We start from the raw sequence: 27,233 nt of genomic DNA on the forward strand, positions 1-27,233 counted from the left end.
TGAGGTTTTCCTCGTAGAAAAGGTGGCCTAGGCTGGACAACGAACCTTTCTTTCCAAGCAGTTACCATGAGAACATGACTCCCCTCCCTAAAGGGGTTCTAAAAGCTACATGCAGTGTGGTGGGAGTGCGACCACACCTGTAAGGTGGTCTTCAACGGTGTCCACGGTCTAGCTTAACTGGACGTGTTATCTTTTATCTGTATAAATAGAGAGGCTTTCATCCTCCTTCGTAATAGTACCATCCATCCATCCTATTATCTACATATCGAGTTTTCCCACAAAATCTGCCCTTTGAAACGAGCGGACTGTACACATGCCCGACCTCTACCTATTATTCAGAAAATAGGACAGCGAGTGATATCCCATGACCCAATATCAAAAACAGAATTTTTTTTTTGTTTCACTAATCAAAAACGGAATAGTTCCCTATCCCCGGATTTACTTTCATCACTGTGGTTTTGGGCATGCCAGAAAGGACCATAAATATTAACTGGATTCTGGTGAGAATATTATATACTGTGGGCCCGGAGCAGTCCATGCAATTAATGAATTAAACAAAAAAAAAAAAAAAAAGCCCGGAGCAGTCCTCTTTCCCGGCTGCCAGTATCCAAACAAGTGGCCTTGACGCTGCATGACCCATGGCCATCCGCCCATCATCATCTAGCTATAGCTAGCAATCCGTCTTAACCCCTATAACGGCCGAGCACCGACGATATACGGCTCGCCATGTATAAGCTGGGGAGGTTCAGTACGCACATATCATATGTACAACTAAACTCGGGGGTGTCGGGATATAAGACGAACTGTGATACCACAGATATGGTACGTAGGTACTAAAATCCCGAACCTCTTCAGAAACCCGAGCGGGTTTTTTTTCTGTATATACTAACATCATGAAGGTAGAGCCTCTCGATAGAGCCCATTCTGGGCTTAAAAATCCAGTACGCCGCCGCACGAGACTACTGCTCCCCGGGCGAAAAGGTACTACAACAATCTCGAGATTTAGTAAACAGACTGCAGTGATAATAACAGCATGATATTCAGAGCCACTATCAGACTCCCGGCCTGTGCAAATACGAGAATACAAAAGCACACATTTGAATTTTTTACAGTGCACATACACAGGTAAGTGCTTTCTCGCTCTTCCTGCTTGTGATTATAAGCCAGGACGAAGTATGCTTATACAAGGAGGCCATTCTCGAGCAACTATGTCTCGTAGAACCATATTATTCGCAACGTTCCACAGCCAGGTTCCCACAGTTGAACCAATGCTACTGATAAAACCTCATCTTTCATTTCCTGCCCATCCTAACGACGCCAACCAACCAACCTCACAACGGGATACGCCTTCGTTTGCACAGACCGACCAACCAAGAGAGAGACAGAGATGTAAGAAAAGAGAGAGATAGAGATAGGTAAAGAGGAGATAGTCAGTGTTTAAAATAGTTCCGCCCCGCCCCGCGCCCCGCCTCTAGATCTGGCCCCGCCTCTAGATCTGGCCCCAGTCCATTCCGTTCCGTTCCCGTTCCGGCTATAAAGCAAAATAAAAGCAAATGCACCCAGTATGATAAAAAAAAAAAAAAAACTAATAACACGCAGACCCCCGTAAAAATGATCAGACAAGAAAGAGAGAATACAACAAGAAGAAAAAAAAAAAAGAGAAGAGAGTAGAAAAAGAAAAGAACACAACTAATCTATCACCAACTTTATTGTTTTTTTTTCTTTCCTTTCTTATGTCCCTATAGCGCTACGGGACACGCCTAACAACTACACTCGCCGCCTTCCGCAGCCTGTTCATGATCGCGAGGCCCTCATCCGTCTCCTCGACACCCTCAACATAGATAACATCGACCCCCAGATCATCCAGCTCCCTCAATCCCGCAAACAGCGCCCTCGAGATGTCGCTCCCGTTCGTCCCCAGAGAGCGCTCAAAGACCGTCCACCTCTTGTCCTCATTGGCGCCCACACCTTCGGGCCATGTTCTTGTCCTCAAGAACCCAACCCTTCCTGACCATCCCGTGCCCGCGACATTCATGGGCCGTATATTCTTCTGTGACGGCTGTTTCGCGCCATGCTCGAACAGCACAACCCCGGCACGGGGCGAATAGTGCTTGTACTTCATTCCCGGCGCCTGTGGCGCCGCATCGTGGTCTTCGGTGTCGGATTTGCGCACAATGACGTCCTTCCAGACGCCACCACACGCGCGTATCTGTTCTACACTGATGCCGCCGGGGCGGAGGACAACGGGGGGATTGTGGAGTCCGTCGACGACGGTCGATTCGAGGCCGACGTTGCTGGACCCTCCGTCGATGATAAGTGGGATACGCGTCTGCAGGTCAGTATACACGTGGGCGGCAGTGGTCGGCGATGGGTTTCCGGAGGCATTGGCGGACGGCGCGGCGAGCGGGAGCCTCGATAGTGAGCAGAGGGCAAGCGCTATTGGATGCTCTGGTAGTCTTGCGGCGAATGTTGGCTGCCCGGCGGTGACTGACGGCGAGAGTCGCGAGTTTGGCGGTAGCGGAAGCAGTATGGTAAGTGGCCCGGGCCAAAATTTTGCAATGAGTGGCTCATAGACCTCCGGGATGACACCCTCCTGGCAGGCCTTGCTTTGGAGGCCGTGAGACGTGTTTGGTGGAGAAGGCGCCGGCGACGGCGGGGAAGACGTGGATAGTTGGGCGGGTGGCAGGAGCTCCCGCAGCTGTCGCAGCGACGCCACATGCACGATGAGCGGGTTATCGAGAGGGCGCTGCTTGGCAGAGAATATATTCTTCACGCCCTCTGTGTTGCAGGCGTCCGCGCCGAGACCATAGACAGTTTCTGTCGGGAATGCCACGCACTTTGACTGGTGCAGCAGCTGCGCCGCAGCCTTTATGACTTCCTCGGTCTCTGGGTCGTCAATATGCACAGTCGGCGAGTCATAGGGATGCAGTGGTTCGGGCGAGGGCGTGAGCTTGATGCTGGACGGTGAGACCTTTAACGTCTCGGTGATGTAGGACGCCTGTCGGGCGTACGGCGGCGGTGTGTTTGCCATTGTGGGAGCTGGGGCGGCAGCGACGACGGGGGTGGTGGCAGACGAGCGATGGCGGTTGTAAGGGTGAACGGCAGCCGAGGCCGTGGAGACGGAGACTGATGGGGGAGCCAGAGTGAAGAGCAATGGGGAAGCGTGATGCCTCCGAGTGAGAGGAGTTTGAGTGGTAAAGGTGGTGAGGGTGGAAGTGAAGGTGGGGGGGAGAGGGGACGCTGTCGTGTGGGCAATCGCTAACTGCGGTACGGCGTAGGTGCGAGGCAGGTACGCCAACCGGGTGCCTCTGCCGGTTAAGGTCAATAACGTGGTGGGCACTTTTATGCAGCAAGCAGGAGACTGCTACTGCTCGCAGCTGATAAAGAAATTTGAGATGGGGGGAGGGGAGGGATGTGGAGTTGGCAGTTGTGATATGATGTTATGGAGAGCGAGTACTTTAGTGGAGCGAGTAGAGGCAGTATTAAAGAAAGAAAGAAGGCGGTGAAGACATGTCGCAGAGTAGGGGAGGCAGGTATCTGGCCTGTACCGATTACGCTAAGATGTAGATAGATATCGATGAGTGTCGCTCGCTGTGTAGAAGGCGAGAAAGAAGGCGAAGAAGTTCTTTTTTTATTTTTTTTATTAGCCAATTCTCCGATCTAGAAGCGTAGTGGAAGCCGACAGAACAGAACGGCAATCAAACAATAAAGACGCCTCGTCGTAGTGTATGTAACAAAAGCAGAAACAGCAATAGTAGCAGTAAGTGGTAGACTCGTTTGGGGGGGGGGACACCACCAGTGCCAGTGACCACCACCACCGAGTGAGAGAGAAAAAAAAAAAAAAAAAGACCCCTCCCCCTCCGCACCCTCACTCGCGTTGACTCAACCCACAGAAAAAAAATTTACTTTTTCCCCCCCCCCAACCCAGCACCACCAAACCCAAGCAAGCCCAGCCAGAGCCCAAGCCAAATCATTCCCCCCATCTTCCCTCCCTTCCATCCACACATCCCACCCTCCTCGCTCGCTCGGCCTCTCCCTCCCCTGTCTCACCTCCTTCTCCCCAATCCCAGATCTCTTACCTGGCGTGCGACGATCCCCGCTGCCATCGATAAGCGAGACTCCTCTAGCTCCCCTCCCCCTGCAGCCACATCATGTGACTGGCTGGGCCCTTTCCTGTGCTCAACGGCCGTTTTTGTTTTACACGAGCGTGGGTTGCGACTGGGGCTGCGTGGGAGTGCAGCGAGTGTGCATTGTTCCCACAAGAGAGAGAGATCTTGTTCTTCTTTACTCAGGCAGGGTACATGTATGTAGGTAGAGTACGTACTCTGCCTCTGTCTAGGCTACTGAGCTAGAGTAGAGTACATCATGTAAAACCCCCCAATACCAACAACCAATACCAGTACCAATACCAATACCAAAGCTAAAGTTGCACATACATGTAGAGCACCATGCCTGTGCACATCATTGTTCTTCTCCCATTTTATTTTTTAAATTCCACACTCTCGTGAGTCTCGGGAAGAAAACCCTAGCCCAGCCTTCCGGTTTCATATCTCTCTTCGCACTGGCCCACTAGGCCCCTCGGCCGAAATGAAGGCCGCACCGCACCGCACCCAGCCCTGGGAAGTTGAGTGAGTGAGTGAGTGAGTGAATGAGTGAGTGCGTGTGAGCGGCATGGATACGGCCGAGTAAGCACAGACTTTCCTCTCCTCCTCTCCTCCTCCCCACGATCTAAGAGGGGGGGGGGGGGGGGGACACGAGGCACACACGAGGGAATTGAATACATATATTTAAGATATGCAATTGTCTCGTGTTACTGCAGCAAGGGCCTTCTATCTCTCTCTCTCTCTATTAATCCCAGGGACGATTACGATTGAATTTGTAATTCTCATTTTTGTTTTATTTCTTATTTCAAGATAAACGAAGGACGGGCATAACGATCAAGGTAGTACCAAGTACCAGTACAGGATATTCAGAGACAGCTTAAGTACACATGGGGGGGGGAAAGGGAAAGGGAAAAACACACATACACACATACAGAGGAAATGAGAAGCAAAGATAACCTCCGGCCGTCCCATGGTTCGCCCCCCTCCCCCCCCAAATCCTTTCTCTTTATTGGGGAGACGCAGGCAGAACAAGAATAAGAAGGAAAGAAAAAAAAGAAAAAAACTCAGAGTGAACCAAAGACTCGAAAAGAAAGCGAAAAGGAAAAGAAAAGAAAAGAAAAAAGCCTCCGTTTTGTCCAACCTACCACCGGCCCATCCATCCGTCAATCATAGAAGTACACAATTCCAAAGTCGACCCTACTACATACTTATCACCGTTTTTCTTCCCTCTCGGGAAAGAAGAAGGAAAAAAAAATAAAGATCCGCGCTAAAACGTCTAGTTACAATGTCTATCCGTTTTTTCGTCCCCGATATAATCCATCATTAGAATAAAAAGAGAACCCTTCAAGAATAATAAAGAAAACTGCGGCACCAACAAAGCATCAAAATCGCCTCACTTCCTCTTCTTCAGTCAACTAATTATCCATAACCTCATCCATCCCTGTTAAAATGAAATGGGTTAACAAAAAAGGAAAGAAAGAAAGAAAAAAAAAGAACTCCCAGAACTCCCCAAACCTTTGCCTAACAACCATCGCACTTACTTAAGCCGCAACAGCGCTGGCGCCCTCTCCTCGTCCGACACCAACCACAAGGTGTCTCTGCTGGACTCCTTCACCTTCCCGTTCTCTCTGCTGCTCGAGCTCCTTCTCCTTCTCTTCCTCCTCCAAAATTTGCTGCTCGTCTCTCTCCTCGGCCCATTCGCCCCACAGAGCTTTCTTGCTCTTGATGGAGATGTCCCCAAAGCCCTCTGTTTGCTTTACGCTGATGGCATCTTTGGTTGCGAGCACGAGAACCTCAAAGAACATCTTTGTTGCATCAGTCCGTGTGGTGGTGGCGTGGGGGAGAAGCTCCAAAAACTTTGCGGATTTCTTTCCAATGGGCTCCGAGAATTGTTCACGGAGAAGGTGAACCGCTGCTTGCGTTTGCTTTGAGATGGGTTGAGTGGAAGTCGGGGGCATGTGGGATTCCTCTTCAGGCCCAGGTGTAAATGGTTGATCATCCTCGTCGGCGGCCATTGGCATGCCCGGGGTCATTGGTGCGTGTTCTGTTTCTAGGGTAGCTCAATCAGTACGGAATGTATGATACCGATCCTAGGACCGTGAAGACATAAAGGAGCTTACCAGCGCCGCGGATGGAAAATGTATCGTCTCCCAGCTCGTGCTCGATCCTTGTTTCGTCCTCTGGAAGCATAAACATCTCGTCGCCAGCGCCGCCCTCGTCTCCGCTGCCGGCCCGCTCGTCCTCGTCCATTGGCGCCAAAATTTCCTCCTCATCTTCAATGTTCAATCTGGGCTGCTTAGACGCACTGCGTGCCTCCTCGGCCACAACCTCATCTGGGTCCTCTCTCTTCCTCTTCAGCTCGGCCATCCTCTTGACGAACTCCGGGCTCAATAAGCTTGCTAGCTCAGGTGCGATGTTCTTGGGATAGAACACATTTTGCGCAAATCCCCTAGACTTCTGCAAGCTCAATAGCGCCAACAATGTTGGGTCTCTGGGCAAGAAGCTTGGCTCCCTCAAGATCTTGCTTCGATCCTCTTGTTGCGCCTTAATCTGGTTAGAGCGGATCTCAGTAACATCGTCAATTAGGACTCTTCGGCCTCTGACTGATCGCTGGTGATGAACAGCTGGCTCTGGCTCTGGCTCCTCGCTCAGAGGACGGAGGGTATCATCCAGATAACTCATATTGAGCATATCACCATGGGTTTTGATTTCCCCCTCAAGCTCACGGTCTACACTGCTACGGACTGAAGACAAAGGGGACGACTCTGCTCGCTCAAAGCGCCCGATATCAAGGCCGGGTGATTGAGCGCGAGGAGTTGCATCGCCACCCAAAGATGGTGACCTCCTCTGAACCTCGCTCTGAGCGCCAAGGAGCGTAAGATCGCCTTCCTGCTCGTCGCCCCCGAAACCTAGATCACCTCCAAATCCCATGCCTGTATCCTCATCGCCCTCAAAGCCCAATCTCAAGTCTTCCTCGAGACCAATCTCAGACTCTGGCTGCTTTGGAGCGTCAGAGAATCCAAGGTTACCCGCATCATCCATCCTAATGTCTGACATGAGGTCATCCTCCAAAGGCGCCGGGGCCCTTCTTCCAATTTCCGAAGCAAAGTCGGATTCGGACAATAGTTCCTCACTCTTAGCTCTCATCATTGTTCTGACGGGCCTTGGGGTTGTCTCCTCATCCGCGTCGACGTCGAGGTTCAAGTCATCGTCGAGTAGTCCGTTCTCAAAATCGTCCTGCGCCTCCGCTCCAGGTCCACGGCCACGGTCGATGGAGTCCAGGAAGTATTCGTCTGACAAGGTGATATTTGCATTGCTTGAAATGTGTGCGTCAGAGTCGAAAGGAAGTTGGCCAAGGTCGCCAAGGTCAAGCGTAGGGTCCGGAAGAAGTAAGTCGAGCTCAGTAATGACATCAGGCAGGGTGAGCTGTGCGGCGGTATGAGACGTAGCGCCAGCTGGTAGATCGAAATTTCCAGGTCGGAAAGCCTATCAGAGCATGTATTAGTGGGGGGGAGGGGTAGAACTATGTGGCCAGATGGGGGGGGGGTATAGCCCACCACTTTTATCTTCATCAGAGCTTCATTGCAGTCCTCAAGTAGGTACCTAGCCTTTCGCGAGTAGATACGGACAACTCCCAAGAGCAGTTGACCACTCAGACGCAAGGCCATTGGGGCTTGATCTTGACCCACAATTGCGCCAACTGAAGTTTCGATATTAGACTGTAGAATGTGGGTTTTGGAGAGTTTTCGCTCCAAATTGGCGCTGAGCCAAACACGAGCCAACGGCCCTGTTTTTGAGAGAAGAGTTTCTGAATAAAACATTTCGAATAAATGGTTGTATGGTAAAACGAATCACACTTTTTTTTTTTTTCTTTGGGAAGAGGGAGCCGCTGGCAATGAGCGGAAAAACGCGAGGTGGTAGGGGAAAGCGCGTTGTTGTGGTTGCAGTAGCGATATGGTTCACGCGAGACGAATTTGGGGTACACTAAAAATGGGAGGGACAACGAATCAAGTGGGCGGGGTGTTAAGCAAATCAGCCGAGATATGGATCGCAATCAAAATGGGAATCATGTACGGGAAGCGTGAACCATGAGGATAGATAGTAATAATGAGGGGGGTGGGGGGTGTAGGAGTAAGTAACGAAGGGGAGTTGAAGGGGGATCGGGTGAGGAACAACAGCAAAAAGGCAGACAGGGACGGAGATGAGATATGCGTGCGCGAGTGTATTTCAGGGACACGACAAGAGCGTTTGGCGGAATGTAAGAGCGGAGCGGACTGGAAACGGTCGGGGCGGGCAAGTAGTTTAAATATTATGGGGGGGGGGGGGCGCAAGTGCGGGAGGAGTTAAAGAGAAGGCTGGGAAGCAGAATACATGTATGCTTTGACTGCAATCAGCTGGGAGGCGGCCAAGCGGCGTTGCGGCGACTCGGAGATAAGATGAGATTGTCAGATAAGGACACGGCGGTAAACTTGTCCGAGATCCCGTAGCTACGGAGAACATCAGTTTGCTGTGAAAGCCATGGGTTGAAAGGAGAAAAGGGATAACTGCAGGGGGTACGAATGCCTATAATTTATCTACGTCCTTCTGTTATACGGCGTGTGGCCCCTACTCTACTCAATAAAAACATGTTCATACTCTACTCCGTTATTCTAGGATACCAACTTCTATGCCTCTGAAGAATCATCAGAGGCTACATGTACATCCACCCTGCCTACGTGTTGATTTAATGTGTAGAGGTAGACTCGCAGAGTGAGTACATGTATGTACAAGTAGTTACATGTAGATATCCGCAGCTTTTTTTTATACTGATATATCGAGTAAGAGGGCCCCGTATTCGTATGGTAATCGATTGGGCGGATTCTCAATACTTGTACATATCCCGATTCGTTTCGGCTCTATTTCTCATTGGTACCTTTAGCAAGGGGACAGACATCCTGGACCTTCATGTCTAAGTTAATTTTCCTATTAAGATTCATCGTGTAAAGTGCTAAATACTGCCTAGTACAGGAGGTGCCCGGTGGAACTATCAACCTTCCCTCCGCTCTCAGGAGGAATCCGCATTATCTTCTCCCTCTTCTTCTTTATTGTCTCCCCCCCCCCTTGGTGGTAGTAATCATCACCAACATCCTTTTCTCGGTTTCAGACAACTTGTTCTCACTCATTCGACTTGTCATCCACCACCACACGCTGCCTGCTCAACTCCCCTTTGTCCCTTGTGGAATTCATTCTTTGGGTGGAATTTTGACAATCCATGTTATAGCTTCTATCTCAGACTCACTGCTAAAGCGCCTACGACTTACCATCAGTAGTCAAAGCCCGCCTCCTCTTACTCCAGCTTCTCTAGTATCTTTTCGGAAATGGGTCCTCCCTCTAGATCGAGTACCCCGCTAGGCATACCATTACGCAGCCTGTCCGCTTCTCCATTCCTCAACACATCATCAAGTACTAATTCGAATAGTAGCGTTCCGAGCACAACATCTTCGGTAAGATGGTGTCTCATCATTCCCTTAGGGCCTTTTATTGATGCTCATTGTCTCGTTGTAGCCTCCCTCCGCCGTCTATGCGATCCTCACCCCCGAAGAGACCGCATCAAAGCTACAGTCTTCATTAATACACGGCCTCACCTCTGCACAAGATGCCATCTTCCGCCGCTCCATTCACGGCCCAAACGAGCTCCCTACCTCCGAGGAGGATTCCATCTACATCCGATTCCTTAAGCAATTCGTGGAATCCCCACTCATTCTGTTACTGCTGGGTAGTGCCGCAGTCTCATTCTTGATGGGAAATATGGAGGATGCGATCAGTATTACACTGGCGGTGCTTATCGTAGTCGCTGTAGGCTTTGTGCAGGAATATCGCTCGGAGAAGAGCTTAGAGGCTTTGAATAAACTGGTTCCGCATTACGCGCATTTACTACGAGGAAAGCCCGGTGATGGAGAGTCTGGATCGCCGGCTTCCCAGATGGTCATGGCCGGTCAATTAGTACCCGGTGACTTGGTTACATTTTCTACCGGAGACAGAATTCCGGCAGATATACGGATAACCCAAGCCGCCGGAGTAGAAATCGATGAATCGAACCTGACGGGCGAGAATGCACCTGTGAAGAAGCAGGTGGGTGCGGTCGCACCAAGAGACTCTATGAACCCCACCCTTTCCGACTTATCGATCTCTGATCGTAAATGCATTGCTTTTATGGGGACTCTTGTTCGCAATGGAAACGGCCAAGGTCTAGTAATTGGAACCGGTTCTAAGACTGAATTCGGTGCAATTACTGCAATGCTTAACAGCATTGTTAAACCGAAAACTCCCTTACAAAACTCTATGGACAAGCTTGGTAAAGACTTGAGTTATGCGAGTTTTGCAGTTATTGGGATCATTGTCCTGATAGGATTGTGGCAAGGAAGAAGCTGGATCGAGATGTTTCAAGTTGGTGTTTCTCTCGCAGTTGCAGCAATTCCTGAAGGGTTACCAATTATTGTTACCGTTACACTGGCATTGGGAGTTCTCAGAATGGTACGACACGGTGGGATTGTGAGGAAACTACCAAGCGTCGAGACTTTAGGATGTGTCTCTGTTGTTTGCAGTGACAAAACTGGTATGTATATACCGATTAATTTATACTTTCGAGTACCTAACCTCCAATACAGGGACTCTCACAACAAATCATATGACTGTTACAAAGATCTGGACACCATCGTTCACTGAACCAATGGAGAAATCTGCTTTATTATCTGATAGTTCCAACGACCCCACGTTGAGCGCTGTTATCCGAATTGGTAATCTTTGCAATAACGCTCGCCTTTCTTCTTTGGGCACTGCAGCTGCAACAACCTCAATTGGAATGACTGGCGATAACGGCCCCAATACTAGGTTTGTTGGCCAAGCAACTGATGTCGCGTTACTCGATTTGATGGACGCCTTTGAAGAAGTAGATGTAAGGGAGAGAAGCCAAAGAGTATCAGAATCTCCGTTTTCTTCAGAAAACAAATGGATGGGTGTTATTGTTGGTGGCGGTGATATAGGCGGACAAAAAGCATATATCAAGGGAGCGCTGGAACAAGTTCTCGCAAGGTGCAATACGTACCTTACAAGAGATGGCAGAGAGGCGCCTATGGATGATGCCCAAAAGAAGCTGGCCAAGGAAAATGCTGAAATGATGGCGAAGGAAGGTTTGCGAGTGTTGGGATTTGCGAGTGGGTCTGTATCTTCCAGACCAAATTCGGGAACTAGCCATACCAGCTTAGAAGACGATAGCGATTCGGCCTACACCGGCCTTACATTTGCCGGTACGGTTGGCATGAACGATCCACCTAGACAGGGAGTTAAGAAAGCTATTCGATCTTTAATGCGTGGAGGTGTTAAGGTAATTATGATCACTGGTGATTCGGAGACAACGGCCGTAGCCATTGCAAGGAAATTGGGGATGCATGTTCTTCCAGACAACCATGGCCCTGGCGGTATTGTAAGGCCTGTTCTGAAAGGTGAAGACCTCGACAACATGACGGACTCGCAACTAGCTCAAGCGATCGCCACTACCTCTATATTTGCCCGCACTTCGCCAGAACATAAGATGAAGATCATCCGCGCCCTCCAATCTAGAGGCGATGTGGTAGCAATGACCGGAGACGGCGTCAACGATGCCCCTGCTCTCAAGATGGCAGATATAGGCATAAGTATGGGCCTACAGGGAACAGATGTGGCCAAAGAGGCAGCCGACATGATATTAAGTAATGACGACTTCTCCACTATTCTTACTGCAATTGAAGAGGGCAAGGGGATTTTCTACAACATTCAGAACTTTTTGACCTTCCAGCTTAGCACAAGCATTGCGGCATTAAGTTTGGTGCTGCTATGTACCTTCTTTGGATTGAGCAACCCTCTAAATCCTATGCAAATCCTGTGGATTAGTATGTTACATTTTCTCTAATACCTTAAACTACATGTACGCATTTTTACTAACTTTTATTTAAATAGACATCTTGATGGACGGTCCTCCCGCACAATCTCTCGGCGTTGAACCCGTTGATCCAGCTGTCATGACGCGACCTCCTCGCTCACGCAGCGAGCAAATCCTGACCAAACCTGTTCTTATTCGAATCATGACATCCGCATTCACAATTGTCATGGGTACAATGTTTGTCTACACTATGGAAATGAAAGATGGTGTTGTTACTCGTCGTGATACAACGATGACTTTCACCAGCTTTGTTCTTTTTGACATGATTCTTGCACTTTCCTGCAGGTCTGAGTCGAAATCAATATTCAGGGGTGAGGTTAATATTTTTTCGAATAAAATGTTCAATTTTGCAGTCGCCGGCTGCTTGATGGGACAGGCGGCAGTGGTCTATATGCCTGGGTTACAGAACATCTTCCAAACCGAAGCACTAGGATTCAAGGATATTTTTTCCTTGGTATTACTTGCTAGCACTGTTCTCTGTGTAGATGAAGGGAGGAAATGGATGAAGAGGCGAGGCGGGATGAGTGGAAATTTTGGTGTGAGTCATGGTTATAGTAATAGTGTATAATTACGGCGCAAAAAGGTAGAGTATCCATCCCTTTATTTTATTTTAAAAGTAGTTTCGCTAACAAGACAATTAAAGGATCAAGATTTGTCGAATTTGCGAACATCAGTTTATATCAGTATCACTTTCCGCTACTTTTCTGTCAACAATCTAGCTTTTTTTATTATTCGTATTTATTTCACCCGGGCCTTAAAGGATGCACCCCAAATAAGACGTGTAAGGCAGATGGACCATGAAGGATCCACTTTCTCTCCCTTCTCCTTTACTTATTTCTTATTTATTTTTTTCCACTCGGCGTAAGGTTACAACGCCTTGGGGAACGGGCTAGGCCAGGATTGGGATAGATTACGACGGGCAAACATGTCAATGGGACTGCAAGATGAATCTGGGGAAATTATGATACTATGTTTCTCTTCTATTTTTTTGTTTCTGTTTCTTCTTTGTTTTATTACAAGATCGGCCATAACTGTGTTGCGGCGAGTGTTAGGTCGTAATAGACTTCAGCGGATGGGTTGGTGTAGATAGGACTTAGTTACCATGAAAATACCTGTAATGATAAATACGAGATAAGGTGGGGGTTAGACGAGTTCTCTCCCTAAAGCGGTCCGGTTCGGGTTGTTTATTATGTATTAGGCCGTAGTTGACAAACCAAGAGTTATGTGTTCCTCTACCATGACCCCCGAGGGATCGAGTGATGATCCATGAATTTAATCAGTAATGGTTGAGTAACTAATTATTTGGAGCCCGGAGGGTATGATAATGTCTAATAATAGTAGAAACGGTAACTTAATCAGTAGATTTGATAAATTTACTTTATGAGCTTAATAACAAACGGCCACCTGAAATTTGAAAATTTCCTAATAAACCCCTCTACACCCTTCCAAGTATTGTTGGGCATAAGCGCTTAAACGGCTTAGCTCGAGCTTTTTCCAGACAGCCTAAAGCTACTTGTAGACTTATGCTCTTAAATGATTCCTCGAGACAATGTCATATGGCATGTGACTTGAATTTATTCGTGTCGTGTTGCGCATATGCATGTACATACACTACATGCAGCAGTAAGATCATAAAGCCCGTACATAGGAAGGGGCCTGAGAAGTACTAAACCTAACTGCTGAGCGACTGTGGATACATTGTTACGGGTTCGAATCCCGTGTCCCCCCGCACTTAGTATACCCACCTCGCCACTCAGGCTGGGTTTTGGAAGTTTCCCCCGGCCACTTGCTTGAATGAGAACAGCTGTAATCTCTTGAACATCGTCATACCATGGTTGCACGCGAGTAGGAGAGATTATCATTATTTATTAACTGTGGATATGTTCATGGACTATCACTCGGTCAAGCTCTCATTGCTATTGGCTGAATAAGTCATTCATATTGCAACTAGAAGAGGGGTGAGACATGGTTGATACAAAATATTGTCATCTATCTTATGTATACATGTTTTCAAAATGTCTGCAGTTGGATGGTTAAGGGTGGACATACCGGATAGTGCACTTCTCAACCTCTACCGGAGGCATATTCGGGTAGTACGGCCTAGAGTTCTGGGGCTGTTTTGCCATCAGAAGCCGAATTTCTCAGCATAATATTAATTATAATGGTTCGTTCGAAACTATGTCAAAACCTCGATCGCCGGCTTAGGATAGACCAAAAGCTTATTTAACAGTTTTTGACCTACCCTTCCCACATGGCCGCAATATTTTCTGCCCCTCTTGAGGTCCTTGGATTTCTCGCCCCCCGCCTTGTGAACTCATATTGCAGTTTATCTTATAGCAGTTTTCATATTATCTGCCGACTCCGGATCGCATACACATTAAGTGACGGCCCGTTTAGGCAATGCTTATTGCTAATAACAGTTAGATTACATCCAACATACCTAGCCGCGTCCTGTTGCAACGAATATCACACAATATACGAGATTCTTTCTGAAAGTAATGTTCGTGCAACCACTTTTTGGGATATTTTGCCACCCTATTAAAGCCCCAATATCACGATCTAAAATATTCTGCTCAGACCAAAATATTCAAGCTCATATCACTCAATCCTCACTGCGCTAGCACCAAACTCAGCACCAAATTCACCAACCCAAATATTGTATATTACTAGGGTCCTGAAATTTATTCACCTCCATTGTGCCTTGCGAAGGCTTGATCAAAAACCTAATATTTTGGTAGCAGAACACGCTCTAATTTTTTGTTTTTGCCAGGTTATAACCCTAACATATTACGTTGCTACATGGGTAGGTCGTAACATCACAATATTTGAGATAGCGGCCTGAGAGTAATCACAGTTTCCTAACTCGGATATCACCTTGTGTGTGTGTAATTCAGTGCGGACAGACAATACGAAAACTGCTGTAATCTTCCTCTACACTTTCTTTTACATACGAAATAGTGGCTAAGACTTCGGTTTCCGTTAAAAGATGTTAATTTAGGTTCTTTTCTCACGGAATGGTACTCTATTTAGTCGTGTGCCATGATTTCTAATCCGAGTAATCGAGTGTCCTTTATAAGCTGAGAACCATGTAAAGTGCTTTGTAGCCGGTTAATCAAAAGGAAAGCAAATAAGGCTTGACACAATCCATGATTAAGAGGAACAAGCGAAGACTCAAAATCTAGCAAGGCACTCATGCCGTCAATTCCCAATGTTTGTACGCGCAATAAGAACCAGACAATTCAACAGTATCACGATGCCACGAAATTTATAAAAATAATGTTTGGATGTCCACCATGAGGGTGACTAGAAGTCCTGAATAACCTTTCGCTAACAGGTAGTCAGTTAGGAACTTCTATGAATTAAAAAAAAAAAATCTATGGAGCCAGGTACCTACCTAATCCGGAAAGATTTTACTAATTATTTTATACATCAAGATTCGGTAAGCAAGTGAGCTACTAATTAGATAGTATATTAGTTGCGAGATTAGGCGGAGTAGAAATTAACCCCCTAGAATCGTGGTACCGGTTGTACATCTTTGTCCTCAGTGCTCTCGATCATAGGTGATCACTCAGTGTTCGGCACTAGCATCCCCAGGTACTTCCGCGAAATCTGCAACAATATAAGAAGACCCGAGTTCGTAGCATCTATATATCCGGGACCAATTAAGCTCCCTAATATAGGTTTTATCTGTTGTCATCCAGCGCACCACTCCTCATAGTGCCAACGTTGATTTATAGGGTTGGGGCTTCAATACATGACTAAAGCCATATTGCAAAAAAGGAAAATAATTTTCTGGAAAACCTGCGGGTATAGGTTTTATTATATTCTCACGAGAACTCATTAGTGTCTCTTCGATGTAAGTTTCATATAGGGACACTTCGTTATCAAAGTTAGGGCGCTTTGAGGACTCAAGTTCGTGTATCAATCAACGCGTCTCCCCTGTCGGTACCTGTCTATCTACATTACCTGAGTTCCCCAGTCCCGGAACTTACCCTCAAACCATCACTTCTGCACTCAACAATAACAGCAATAATTCAATAATTGCACGATAGAGATGCCTAGGCCTCAACGCGCCGCAGCTGCAAAAGCGAAATCGAAACCAATTGACTTTCCCGAGAGCTCGGAGGCCTCATCAAGCGATGAAGCTGCTAAAACTAAAGTTGTTGAACATAAATCAGTGCAAGTAAGGGAAACCATTACTGCCAAAGAGAAGCCAAATTCTTCCGTCACTGTGACGAAACTGGAAAAAACGGTCAAAACAACAGTCAAATTGAAGCCAAAGGCTGGTGTGAAACGAAAAGCTGGCGAAGACAACGACAACGATAGTAATAGCGACAACGAAGGCCAAAAATCAACCATCCAGAAGAAAGTTCGAGCTTCAACAAAGAAGAATCCACCAACAATGATTCCTGCTGTGGCAAGAACGGTGGGCATGAAGATGCTTGTGGGTGCGCATGTAAGCATGGCAAAGGGTCTTGAAGAGCCCCTTTTTGCTAGAGCTATCCAGATCTTTTACTAACATTTCTTTTTATTCACGGAAAAACAGGGGTCCAGAATGCTATCACAAATAGCAACAACATTGGTGGAAACGCATTCGCCTTATTTCTCAAGTCACAGAGGAAGTGGGCGAGCCCCGACATGAAAGAATCTGACGCTGTGGCGTTCCGAGAGGCCTGTAAAGAGTCACGGTTCGATCCGAAACGGTTTGTGGAATCCCCCATATCGTTTCTTCAGGTTCCTTGGCTGTGGAACCCGGGTCTTAGGCTCTTAACAGCTTTGTGGGACTCCGGACAAATTGCAGTTTTTGTTATCGGGCCGAAGGAATTGGTGTACCGGGATTACCTGGCGCACTAATCTCTTGACCGAAACAAAAGCTAGTAACAGCCAGCGTTTATGAACGGTGGTGCTTCAATGATATTTTAACACCTCGATTTCCAGTTACCGGGATTCTGCAGCTGAAGGCCACGAGGCATGGCACAATCCCGTAGGAGAGCTGACTTGTGAAACAGGCACATCCTCCCGCATGGATCCTATCTGATAAATCTTGCTCAAAGCGATAAAGAGAAAGCAAAACAGGCATATGATTGCTTTATCGACGACCTGAAGAGATGTGAAAGGCTCGGTATTGGACTGTATAATTTCCAGTAAGTTAAGCTAGCCTTAACCAACCCCGGATATTGTTATATCATCATTCTAAAGTAAATGTGTCTACACGGTTTCCTCCGCGGCCTCGGGTCGTCCTGATGGATTTTTTGTCTATTGAGGGTCGTTGATTTTCTTGTGCTGATATATGTACTCATAGCCCTGGATCTACCCTTGGACTTCCGCGCTCCGAGGCATTGGCACGGATCGCTGCCCACCTGAATCGGGCACACAAAGAAACTAGATTTGTGAAAACAGTGCTGGAAAATATGGCCGGCCAGGGAAATATTATAGGTGCAAACTTTGAAGATTTGCGAGACATTATAGCAGATGTTATGGATAAGGATAGAGTCGGCGTCTGCCTAGATACATGTCACTTATTTGTTTGTGACCCTTATCTAAGAATTTGAGTGGTTTGGTATTGATTCGCTATATAGGCAGCTGGACACGACATCCGAACCCAGGCTTCGTACGACACCGTGATGGCTAACTTCGACCGAATAGTGGGGCGAGAGTACCTTGTTGCTCTACATCTCAATGACTCCAAGGCTCCCCTAGGCTCAAACCGGGATCTACACCAGAATATCGGAGTTGGATTTCTAGGGCTAGAGGCCTTCCGCGTCCTAATGAATGATAAAAAACTAGAAGGGCTCCCTATGGTCCTGGAAACCCCGATGAAAGTCGAAAGTACCTGGGCAGAGGAAATCAAACTACTGGAATCACTAGTAGGAACCCCGGGAAATGATCCAGATTTCTTGGTTAAAGCTGCCAAGCTGTCTGCGAAAGGGGAAGAGGAGAGAAAGGCAGCTGAAGCTGCAGAAAAGAAGAAAGCCATCAAGAAGGCGCCGAAGCCTCGCAAGAAGGGAGGAAAGAAGCAGTCTGAGGAAAGTTGGGAGGATGGTAACACGGAAGACGAGGCAGAACATAGCTGTGAGCACTAGCTGGTTATTCCTCGCTCATGCTTTGTGGATATATATGTCTTGTCTCGAATAACATGATTGGAGAAACCACTCCACCTGCTAGTTCCCCAAATGTTCGGGTCCCCGATTTTTGATCAACCCTACTTCAGGAGGTAGCTTCTATTGTGAGGTTACGTAAATGTCAACTACATAACTACCAACATTATCAGGGTGGATTATGTTTAATAAGGAGCGCGGGATGTGTTGTCATAATATATAGTCCATTTCAATATACAACAGGTGCGAGCATCTAATTCATATCAATTCCGATAAACCTCGATGAGCGGTGTTATTTTCCGTGCCATACCATACATTGGGATCTTATTCATAAGGGACTTTTGGGATGGGCCCCAATCAACGATCCCGATCTCTCTGCTAGGACCACAATCTTGATTGGGTCTGTAAATACCCGTACCCGCAAGATCTTTTGCATCTCTTCAAGTTTTCCGATCAAAGACATTTGCAAATAAGCCGATGCCGGTCGTTACCAGGAAAGTCGGTCTCAGAATCGAGACCAAGCAGGAGATGTTGAGCCTAAAGTAGGAATGAATAGCGCTCGCTTATCTATTGGTTTGATTTTTAATAGGTATATAGAGTAATTGGAACTTGAAATTAATGATGCTGTCTATAATCCTGAACATGAATGTTCAGATAGACTGGGTACATCGGAACACCATCCTTCGTCATATACCTCAAGTCTATACTTCCTGGAGGCAACGACACAATCGGAACAGGTTTATTATGGGTATGTGATCGGCTGCTTGGCTTGTATATATTATTGATACAGTGCGTATGCTCTCTTTGGAGTTTCAAGGTCTTACGGTTAGAAATATGGAAGGCATCATCATACATAATGTTGATTTAGGAATCGATTGCCTCATCCATGACTCTAGCACATGAGTTCCCGTATATATTATAAGCTGAAATTTATGGTAAGTTAGGATATACTCTTAAATCGTCCAATACAGAGTCTAGACTGTTATGCCTATAACACTAGGGAATATCTGCAGACCAAATTTGAAATTTAAGATGGCTGCTTCCGACCAGATCAATTCCCCCGGTGGTGATATGCTGTGTGTGCTGCACGTATTACCTATCCAGCTGGTATAGGGTCTGTAGTTATATAGTAGTGAACTCAGACTCACCACTTATCACGCAGTGTTCTATTCTGCAGTACGCTCAATTGAGGTCATGTTTATCATTACTAATTTGCCGTAATGGGTAAGCATTATTAACCACGAAAAAAGAAAGGATCCATCCACTAACCCACAACAATTATCAAGTGAATAAACGGACGGACGATGGCGCCGACGTCTGTGCGCTCAGCTCAAGTTCTGCACTTGTAGATAGATCGATTAAAGTGTAGGATACGCACAATTCACCGACCAACTACGGATAATTTGTTAGGACTCATTCGGCAGTTTACATCGGGGGAACTTGAGACTGTTGGCTTTAGCCATGATTATGTGCTTCTTTCTGGTACTGGCCAAGTGTCCCCCCTGTCGGCGGCGTGTTAAACGTAGTCGATGCTCATGAAAATTTTGTAATGATATTACTGAGACGGATGTTTTACTCATCCATGATCAAGGATAGCAAATATCAGGTTCAAACCAGACCAGCTTGGCTTGAGAGTGGTTATATCAAATAGAATCCAGAAGATACACTATATAAGTGTAGAGAATTCAACTCTCTTTGTCCTTCAAATCACCGAGAAGACATCTTTCGAATACCTCGTTCTTACCTCCTCAAGACATCTTCAAATATACTTTATTGATATACCATCCGATATCGAACTGGTCAATTCCAATTTCTTCTCTGATAATATTACATTCGAAATCCTTACCACCCACAACCAAGTATGTCGGGCTGCGCACACGGGACTTTTGTCAAGGTACAAGGCGGGGCAAACAGATGTGATGTTTGCAAGAAAGTTGGCGATATCTTCGTCTGGAAGTGTGCTGCATGTGCGCTCTGCATCTGTGAACAGTGCAAAAAACTCGGCGGATTTTGAGAACCTTATCGTTATGGAGGTCGCTGTCGGTGGTGCTCGGGGGAAATAGATCTTGCTATTTGCTTTTCTTGAAGTTTTTTTCCCCCTCCCCTCTTAGGGCTGCAGGTCCGGTGCCAGGATGTCAGCAAGGGGAAGAGTATTTTATTCCCTTTTACCGGGTTTTTGTTGGGATGAGAATTGAGAAAGAGCTTATTTGTTATTCGAATTTTCCTTTGCAATGCAGCTACATAGCTATAACCTGTTATTATTATTTGTCATTTTATCAATGTTCCGCATGCAACAATATACTTATAGCTCTCCTAGCTATTTTGTTTCTTGTTTCTTCTGATCAAGGGTATGCTGAACGATGTTTTTGATTCCCTTTTTTTGTTGATAGAAACAATAATCTAAGTGCACACATACAACCCTGCCTCACCGATTATCATGAGTTGTCATTGACAGAGGTCTTGCATGGGAGTCTTGAGAACATTAATATCATTCTTATTATACAGGTACATGTCTGCGCTAACCCTAGTCCTGGGATCCTAAATGCACAGTCACGGGCATATAACACCCTTGAACTACCCAAGAGGCGTATTCAATAACTAGGATATGCAATGCTATGCAAGGAGATTCTTAGGATATCCACCAATAGGAGCATCTACCAAAAAAATTAGAATGCCTAGAGTCATCTAACTACGCTGGGAAGCATAGCACGTTGAGGGTGTAAATTCATAGCCATAAAAAATGCGGATTTTGGGACACAAAGTTCACATTGATAGGTGGTTGGTTGTCTTTGAATATTGTAGCTGTTAAAACTTGAACCTGAGGGCGAGGCTGAAGAGTTTGACTGAGGTTGTCTAAGAGAGATGGGATGGGATGACGAATGTTTCATGGCTCAATACATGTAGTGTCTTACACGGCCCTCTAGAGATATCGTGCGGTAGCGTACTCTATACTACGATACTACATACTACGCAGCCACAGCATGTGATTCTGAAACCGGTGAAAACCTTTCGTACCCCACTAACCCAATTCCAACCGTTCATCCCGAACTGATTTTCGTGTCCAGAACTTGATAGTTTTGTTTTGAAAGATCATACAAAGTGTGGGCACCGACATACACAAAATTGATCCGATACATCCATCATATGCATAGGTATCTGCGGGAATATCGAATTCTGGAGTTCTAGACCGATTGAGTGAATAACAGTCTGGACCAAGTAGAATCGGTCTGGGCCTTTGCCTCAAAGGCAAAAATGAAATATCTGGCTGATAGTTACGGAACAATTCCGTTTTGATCTTCGCCTCAGGCTTAGTTTCTCGATCATGATTCTGATCGTCGGGATAGTCCCTCAACCGAAGGATCATGTGCCATCACTCGCCCTTCCGCCGACTAGTAAGAAATTCGGCATAACCAGTGAACTTTATTTAACCTAAAACCTTAGACTAATTGATTTTTTTTAGAAAATTTGCGGTTTTTCCCAGGTGCCTGGTTTCAAAAAAAGTTACATGAAAATCACAAGTAATCACTCTATCTAGGAAACCTAGCAGCACAAGCATAGGAAATCCCGCTTTCCCGGGGATTTTCCTTGCAGCACGCAAGATAAAGCGAGGTACAAGCCTATCATTTATCTAGGCAAGCCTTTGACCCTCCAAATTTACAAAACTTGCCCGCAGTTCACGGAAATACCAATACCATGAATGTGGATGAACATATTATAAATGGTGCCTTATGCTGCGTTATTTCTATTGTATTTTTGGCCACAATTCCGGATCACTTTATACAGTTCCGTAAAAAAGGTTTTCCTTCATGGGCCATCGACTCACCAGACCGATCTTCGGATTAACGGGAATTGGGCCGAAACTCACCATCCGAATCCCGGGAGAAGGATCACCCATCAGGTCACAGGAGAGTTGGTCTCGTCGCTTCCCCATAATATTTACCGAAGCCTATTATTGCCAGAACTATAGGTTGATGTTTCTTATGGAAACCAATCAACTAAGGTGTTAGTAAAAACTGGAGAGGTATGAAGGGTTTGGGGTGAGTACACGGATTGGGTAGGTCTAGGTTCTTATTACGCGTTATAATGAATAAATAACAAAAAAGTTAAAGATATAAGAAACTCTTACTAAAAGTACATGAAGTATGAAAACAGGAACCATTCAAGGAGGGCTCATGTGGAAAAAAGAATTTCAAGGTTCATAGCCGTCATTATGAGGTATATGATATACAATATAATGCATAAAACATCGCTTAAACACCTAGAGTGTAGGAAAAAAAACCCCTCCCATAAAAATCAAGACGCCGTATTATGTACTCTGCAACCATTTATCGTTTGTTCCCTATCTCCCCATCAAAGTTCGACTAAATCCATCTGATCGAAATCTGGAGGCGGCCTTCTATAAACAACCCTCCCCTTCGCATCCAACCCCGTATACTCATTACTGATCCAGATATTCCCAGAAAACCTCTGCGTCCTCCTGATTTCGTCGTCACTGATGCCCAAATCGTCTCTAGGAATCCAGATGACGGGCCTCTTAGCTCTGAGAGCCTCATGCTGAAACGCCCTTGCGACCAAAACATCGCGTTCCTCAGGTGATAAGTCCTCAATCTCGTCTGCAATATCAGAAAACAAAGCAAGCTCCGGACGTTTCGGCACAGGGTGGGCTGTACTATGGCGCTTCTGTGCCTCGACATCTTTATCGTACTTGTCTTGATTTTCATGCCTTTCTACCTCCTGCTTTCCAGCCGATGTTGATGCTTTCTCGGCGGTACTTCTCCCTCTTCTATGCCCTTGCTTCATCTGTTCAATCTCCCTCATTTCAATCTCCTCCTCCTGACGGTCTCTTGCTTGCTCCCGTTTCTCACGGGCTTCAAGGACCTCGTTCAAGTCGTCACCATCCTGCTCTTCAGGAACGATGCGATTGAGCCTCCTCATTTCATCATGTTCCCTTGCAAACTTCTCATCTTCGATGACCGCGTCGTCTTCCAGTGTGATGGGTAAGTACGTTAGTAGTGGTCCAAAGGCCGAGTTCAGTGTGTATTGGTATAATAAAGTAAATCCGAGCGCGATGATCATAATAATTGCTTGTGGGAAACAAGCAATTTCCCCTTGGGCGTCCCGAACTAGGAAGAAAAGACCAATCAGGCAGACCTCCATGACATAGATGCCAGTAAAGAGCTGGTTAATGGCTCGTGGGAACAACAAACCACCCGTATCGAACCTGAAGTTGTTGACGTAGAGCATGTTATACCGGTACACCATCCAAAAGAGCGAGAATGTGCAGATATTGAAGATCAAGATCAACGGAGAGATAACTGAGTAAACAATTCCGATGCATGCCAAATTCGTGTAGACAGGGAAGAAAGTCCCATACTTGATCTCCACGAGAGTCGTAGCACGGGTGAACTTCTCCCTAGCGGTAGTATCTAGAATAGGGCTCAATATAAACTGAATGACCAGTGTAGCGATTTGGAGAATTGCTCCTCCGCTGACGGTGAATGCCTGTAGGAGCATATAGGAGAAAAAGAAGTTTGAAGCTTTTGGTAGGTTCTGCGCAAGGATGGAAGGAGCAGAAATCGGATTGTTGAGAAGATCCTCCAAAACGACAGTAATACCCGAGGAAATACTGACAACGAGGAAGATCTGGATGAACAAGAAGGCAAAGTACATCCCCTGAACAGCCCTTTCGATAGCCATGCCGGTATGAAGACCCTGAAGCTTTGCAAACACTGTGTTGAAATATTAGCCAAACTGAAATTGCGGTTCTGGGTCCAGGGAGCTTACATCTGAGAATGATGGGTAGGAGCGCCATCAGTATTGCCAAACCCAATGGTGGCAGAATACCCTGAATCAATCCTACCACTTGATTCGGAAGATCGTTTATCCAAGAAAGCCATGTGACAACCTCTGTGAGATAATCTATTTGAGAAAGCAAACCAACAACGGCAACCGGGAAAGCCCATCCAATAATCAATCCACTAACAGCAACTGTTATCCCGAATATTCTCATATACCTTTGCCACCAGTTTATCTTCATGTTATCCCAGATTACATCGTTAGGTGATACTTCTATGTGGCGGGGGCACATTTGCTGAGGAACGTGGTGGGATAGCGACTGACAGGCCATGTGTGCAGCAACTTGATGATTGAACTGGATAAATGCGGAGTTCATAAGAGGGTATTTTTCTGGCTCGCTTTGGTCCTTCTCAATTTCAACATTGAGACGTGCAACCTCTTTACGGCAGTAATAGATTGTATCAACCTTCTTCCCGATCAGCGGCAAAGATGGCATCCATGTGAGGCCGAAGATCGGAAGCCTCATCGTTTCTCTATCCTTATCAGTCAAGTAGTTCTTCCATACTGGTTCGCCAAGTTTGTCGTCTGATTCCTCTTCATTATAAGCTTTGGAATATTCTGTCTTCTGCTTTTCCTTTTTCCCCTTCTTTCCTTCCTTTCCACTTTTTTGAAAGACATCAGCCTTTTCGTCGACAGTGCTGGCTCGGGGAGTCGTCGGACTTGCAGAACTAAGCGGTGTTTCGTCTTCTTCACCATGGGTAGCGTGTGATCGTTTCCAGAAAGCCAATTTAGACGGTTCATCTACTTCCTCCTGAGTGCTCAATGGGAGCGGGGTCCGAGTAGTTGATGCACCCTCTTCTCCTTTGAGCGTGTTTCGTTTCCTTGATGGGCCTTCATTATCATCCACTTCTTCGCGTCCTAATAAGGTTGAGCCCCTCTTTGCACTGCGAGAAGATCCCCGCTCGTTAAGTGAAGGTCGTCGCTGCCCAGCGGGTGCTCTATAATGATCATCCGCATCCTCTGGCTGATAACCATACGCGGGCTTCGGCAACACATCTTCTACGCCGCCTCGTATTTTATCGAACCCAGATGTTACGCCATCAAAGATGCCCCTTTGGAGTTTTTGAAGGCCATCACCAACGACTGGAATCGGATTTATATTTGCGAACCTTGACTTACTTCTTCTGTGAGTATTTTGTTCAACTGCCTCATGGATATCTTCCGGGATTTGATGAGGATTTCCGGAAGACATCCCGGGGCCTGCAATTTCTTCGCCTGCGTGCTGGGCCTCTACAACTGCCATTTTAGCTTGAGGGTCCTTTTTAGCTTCAGCTTGGAGCTTTTTAATATGCTTCTTCTTTGCCTTCTTGATAAGTGCTGTTTCAGCCTTCTCGAGTAATCTTGCAAGCTTGTCGCGTTCCTGGACCTTTTCTGCGAGCTCTTCGAAATCTCTGTAATTTTGCCAAGTAGATCAGTAATCAGGTAATTTAATACCTTGGTAAGGGGTGTCACAAATCTTACCTGTTTATCCAAATATTCCTAATTCCACCAGGGAATACATCATATAATCCCAGCAATTCCTTAACACCCAACCATTTCCTTGGGATCGAAGCTACCAGTACTGTTGTGGCACTGGCTCTCAGTCTATGCTGTGGCGAGGTCAAATATGCTTGTCTTAGTCGAATATACGCTCTCAATTCCCGGTAAAACATGTAACAGAAAAGAACGATGACGACCAGGGCAAGCAATAAGTGCGCCCAATACCGGCTCGTGTCCTCCGGTGCTACATTGGTCCATGCCAGTCTATCAAGACCTTGTACCAAGTCGCCGCCTATCCCACCGATGGAATTCAATGGCAGAAGGATCGGAATGATAACCAGGGCGAGTATGCAGAATATTTTGAGGAGCATAAGAAGGTATCGAAGAAAGAAGTAGGCATCTAGACCGGATTTTTGTATGAAATCACTGTTGGCAGTAGCAAATATCTAATCGAACACTTAGTGTTAGCATTCAACATCGATTTTCCTTGAGGGGTATGTTGTAGCTTACGGGCTTAAACCAAGCCAGAAACCCAGGCTTGGGCGGTTTTGTACGGCGTCTAGATAATTGTTGTCAGCTAAGTAAACTCAAAATCTAGCTTTAGTGTCGTACTTACTTTTCCGGCACCAAGTACGTTCTGGGTTCATAAACACGTTGTAATTTCGTTCTCAGAAGAACGAACAGTATTACTTCAACACCAAACACAGCTGCTGCAACTCCGAGTGATGATAGGAATGTCTCCAGAGACATTCCCGCTGAGTTTTGAGCCTTGCCGGCATCTGCAAACGGATCTATTGAACCATTAACTGTTGCTGTGGCCCTGGCCGAGCTTGAGGTCATAGTCGTAGACGACATTGACGAAGTTATTGTGGAGTTACTCATTGCAATAGTAACCGTATCGAACTAACTGAGCCTGTTGTCGTTATCGAATTATCGTGGTTGTGGTCCCCGAGGACGAGCGTAATTGTTGTTGTGACAGCAAACGTAACGGGCTGTTGTCGATGTTTGAGACAAAATAATTATCAAAATTACAGTAGAAAAAGAGGGAGGAGAGCTCGGGGATAAGTGAATGGGCGGTACGATCTAGAGCAGGTATTCTACGGAGAAAGAGGGACGTGCTCCTTCTAGGGAGACAGATAAGATCGGCAAATAGAAATAAAATAGAGTGCGGAGAAAAACAAGAAAGAAGAATCACCACCGGGTGACAAGGGGGGTAAAGAGAGGGACGTGACGATATGAACTCGACACCGCCAGGAAATTTGAAGCAGGAACTTTGGATTAAAGCCAAGAGAAGCATTGGCAGGGTGACGCTATTATGGGTTCGTGGCTGGCGCCAAGAAATCCTGATTTCCCTAGGAGAAGAAAATTCATTGGCTACGATGGGCCCTGAGCAAGGGTCTGGAGCAAGGGTCTTCACGGCGAAAGAAGCTGGTTTAGATGTTACTAAAATGACTTCATTGTCCCCTGAAACGCCGGTAGCCGCCGTCAAGTTACATGGTAGCCAAACACGACCAAAGTCAAGCTCTGGTCGAAACATACTTTGAAGGTACGTACCGATAAAGGGCGCGAACTTTGTGTTGATCGAGCTGAGACGAAAGTTAAAGAAGGTAAATACACCCTGCCCTAAAGCTAGAAGAGAACAGCAGCCGCGCAACAAGTACATGTACCTACATGAGATCTCTATGCAGGTGAAGCTCGGGAACTCGGGGCGGATACACAAAACCAGATTAATTATTGCCG

General features: G+C 46.4%; 5 protein-coding genes across 5 annotated transcripts; 2 read left to right on the forward strand and 3 right to left on the reverse strand.

The window, feature by feature from the left end:
• Positions 1–1,747: 1,747 nt before the first annotated feature.
• Positions 1,748–3,031, reverse strand: LAJ45_02162 (uncharacterized protein; the record flags this gene model as incomplete). Its single annotated transcript, XM_046111754.1, has 1 exon — positions 1,748–3,031. One exon carries the CDS (start codon positions 3,029–3,031, stop codon positions 1,748–1,750), a length of 1,284 nt encoding a protein of 427 aa, XP_045974654.1.
• A 2,613-nt stretch (positions 3,032–5,644) lies between these two features.
• LAJ45_02163 (uncharacterized protein) lies at positions 5,645–7,924 on the reverse strand (the record flags this gene model as incomplete). Its single annotated transcript, XM_046111755.1, has 3 exons — positions 5,645–6,153; positions 6,224–7,589; positions 7,661–7,924. The coding sequence occupies 3 exons, from the start codon at positions 7,922–7,924 to the stop codon at positions 5,645–5,647; spliced, it is 2,139 nt and encodes a 712-aa protein (XP_045974655.1).
• A 1,536-nt stretch (positions 7,925–9,460) lies between these two features.
• LAJ45_02164 (uncharacterized protein) lies at positions 9,461–12,779 on the forward strand (the record flags this gene model as incomplete). The annotated part of the gene is made up of 7 exons (XM_046111756.1): positions 9,461–9,513; positions 9,565–9,586; positions 9,648–10,698; positions 10,751–12,010; positions 12,078–12,371; positions 12,622–12,643; positions 12,704–12,779. The coding sequence occupies 7 exons, from the start codon at positions 9,461–9,463 to the stop codon at positions 12,777–12,779; spliced, it is 2,778 nt and encodes a 925-aa protein (XP_045974656.1).
• A 3,335-nt stretch (positions 12,780–16,114) lies between these two features.
• LAJ45_02165 (uncharacterized protein) lies at positions 16,115–18,143 on the forward strand (the record flags this gene model as incomplete). The annotated part of the gene is made up of 5 exons (XM_046111757.1): positions 16,115–16,532; positions 16,607–16,763; positions 17,070–17,204; positions 17,363–17,585; positions 17,640–18,143. The coding sequence occupies 5 exons, from the start codon at positions 16,115–16,117 to the stop codon at positions 18,141–18,143; spliced, it is 1,437 nt and encodes a 478-aa protein (XP_045974657.1).
• A 4,365-nt stretch (positions 18,144–22,508) lies between these two features.
• LAJ45_02166 (uncharacterized protein) lies at positions 22,509–26,375 on the reverse strand (the record flags this gene model as incomplete). Its single annotated transcript, XM_046111758.1, has 5 exons — positions 22,509–23,887; positions 23,943–25,405; positions 25,476–25,939; positions 26,004–26,052; positions 26,110–26,375. 5 exons carry the CDS (start codon positions 26,373–26,375, stop codon positions 22,509–22,511), a joined length of 3,621 nt encoding a protein of 1,206 aa, XP_045974658.1.
• Between the last annotated feature and the right edge of the window lie 858 nt (positions 26,376–27,233).

The sequence above is a fragment of the Morchella importuna genome, assembly GCF_003444635.1.
Source record: "Morchella importuna strain M04M26 chromosome Unknown Morimp01GS004, whole genome shotgun sequence".
Lineage (NCBI taxonomy): Eukaryota > Fungi > Ascomycota > Pezizomycetes > Pezizales > Morchellaceae > Morchella > Morchella importuna.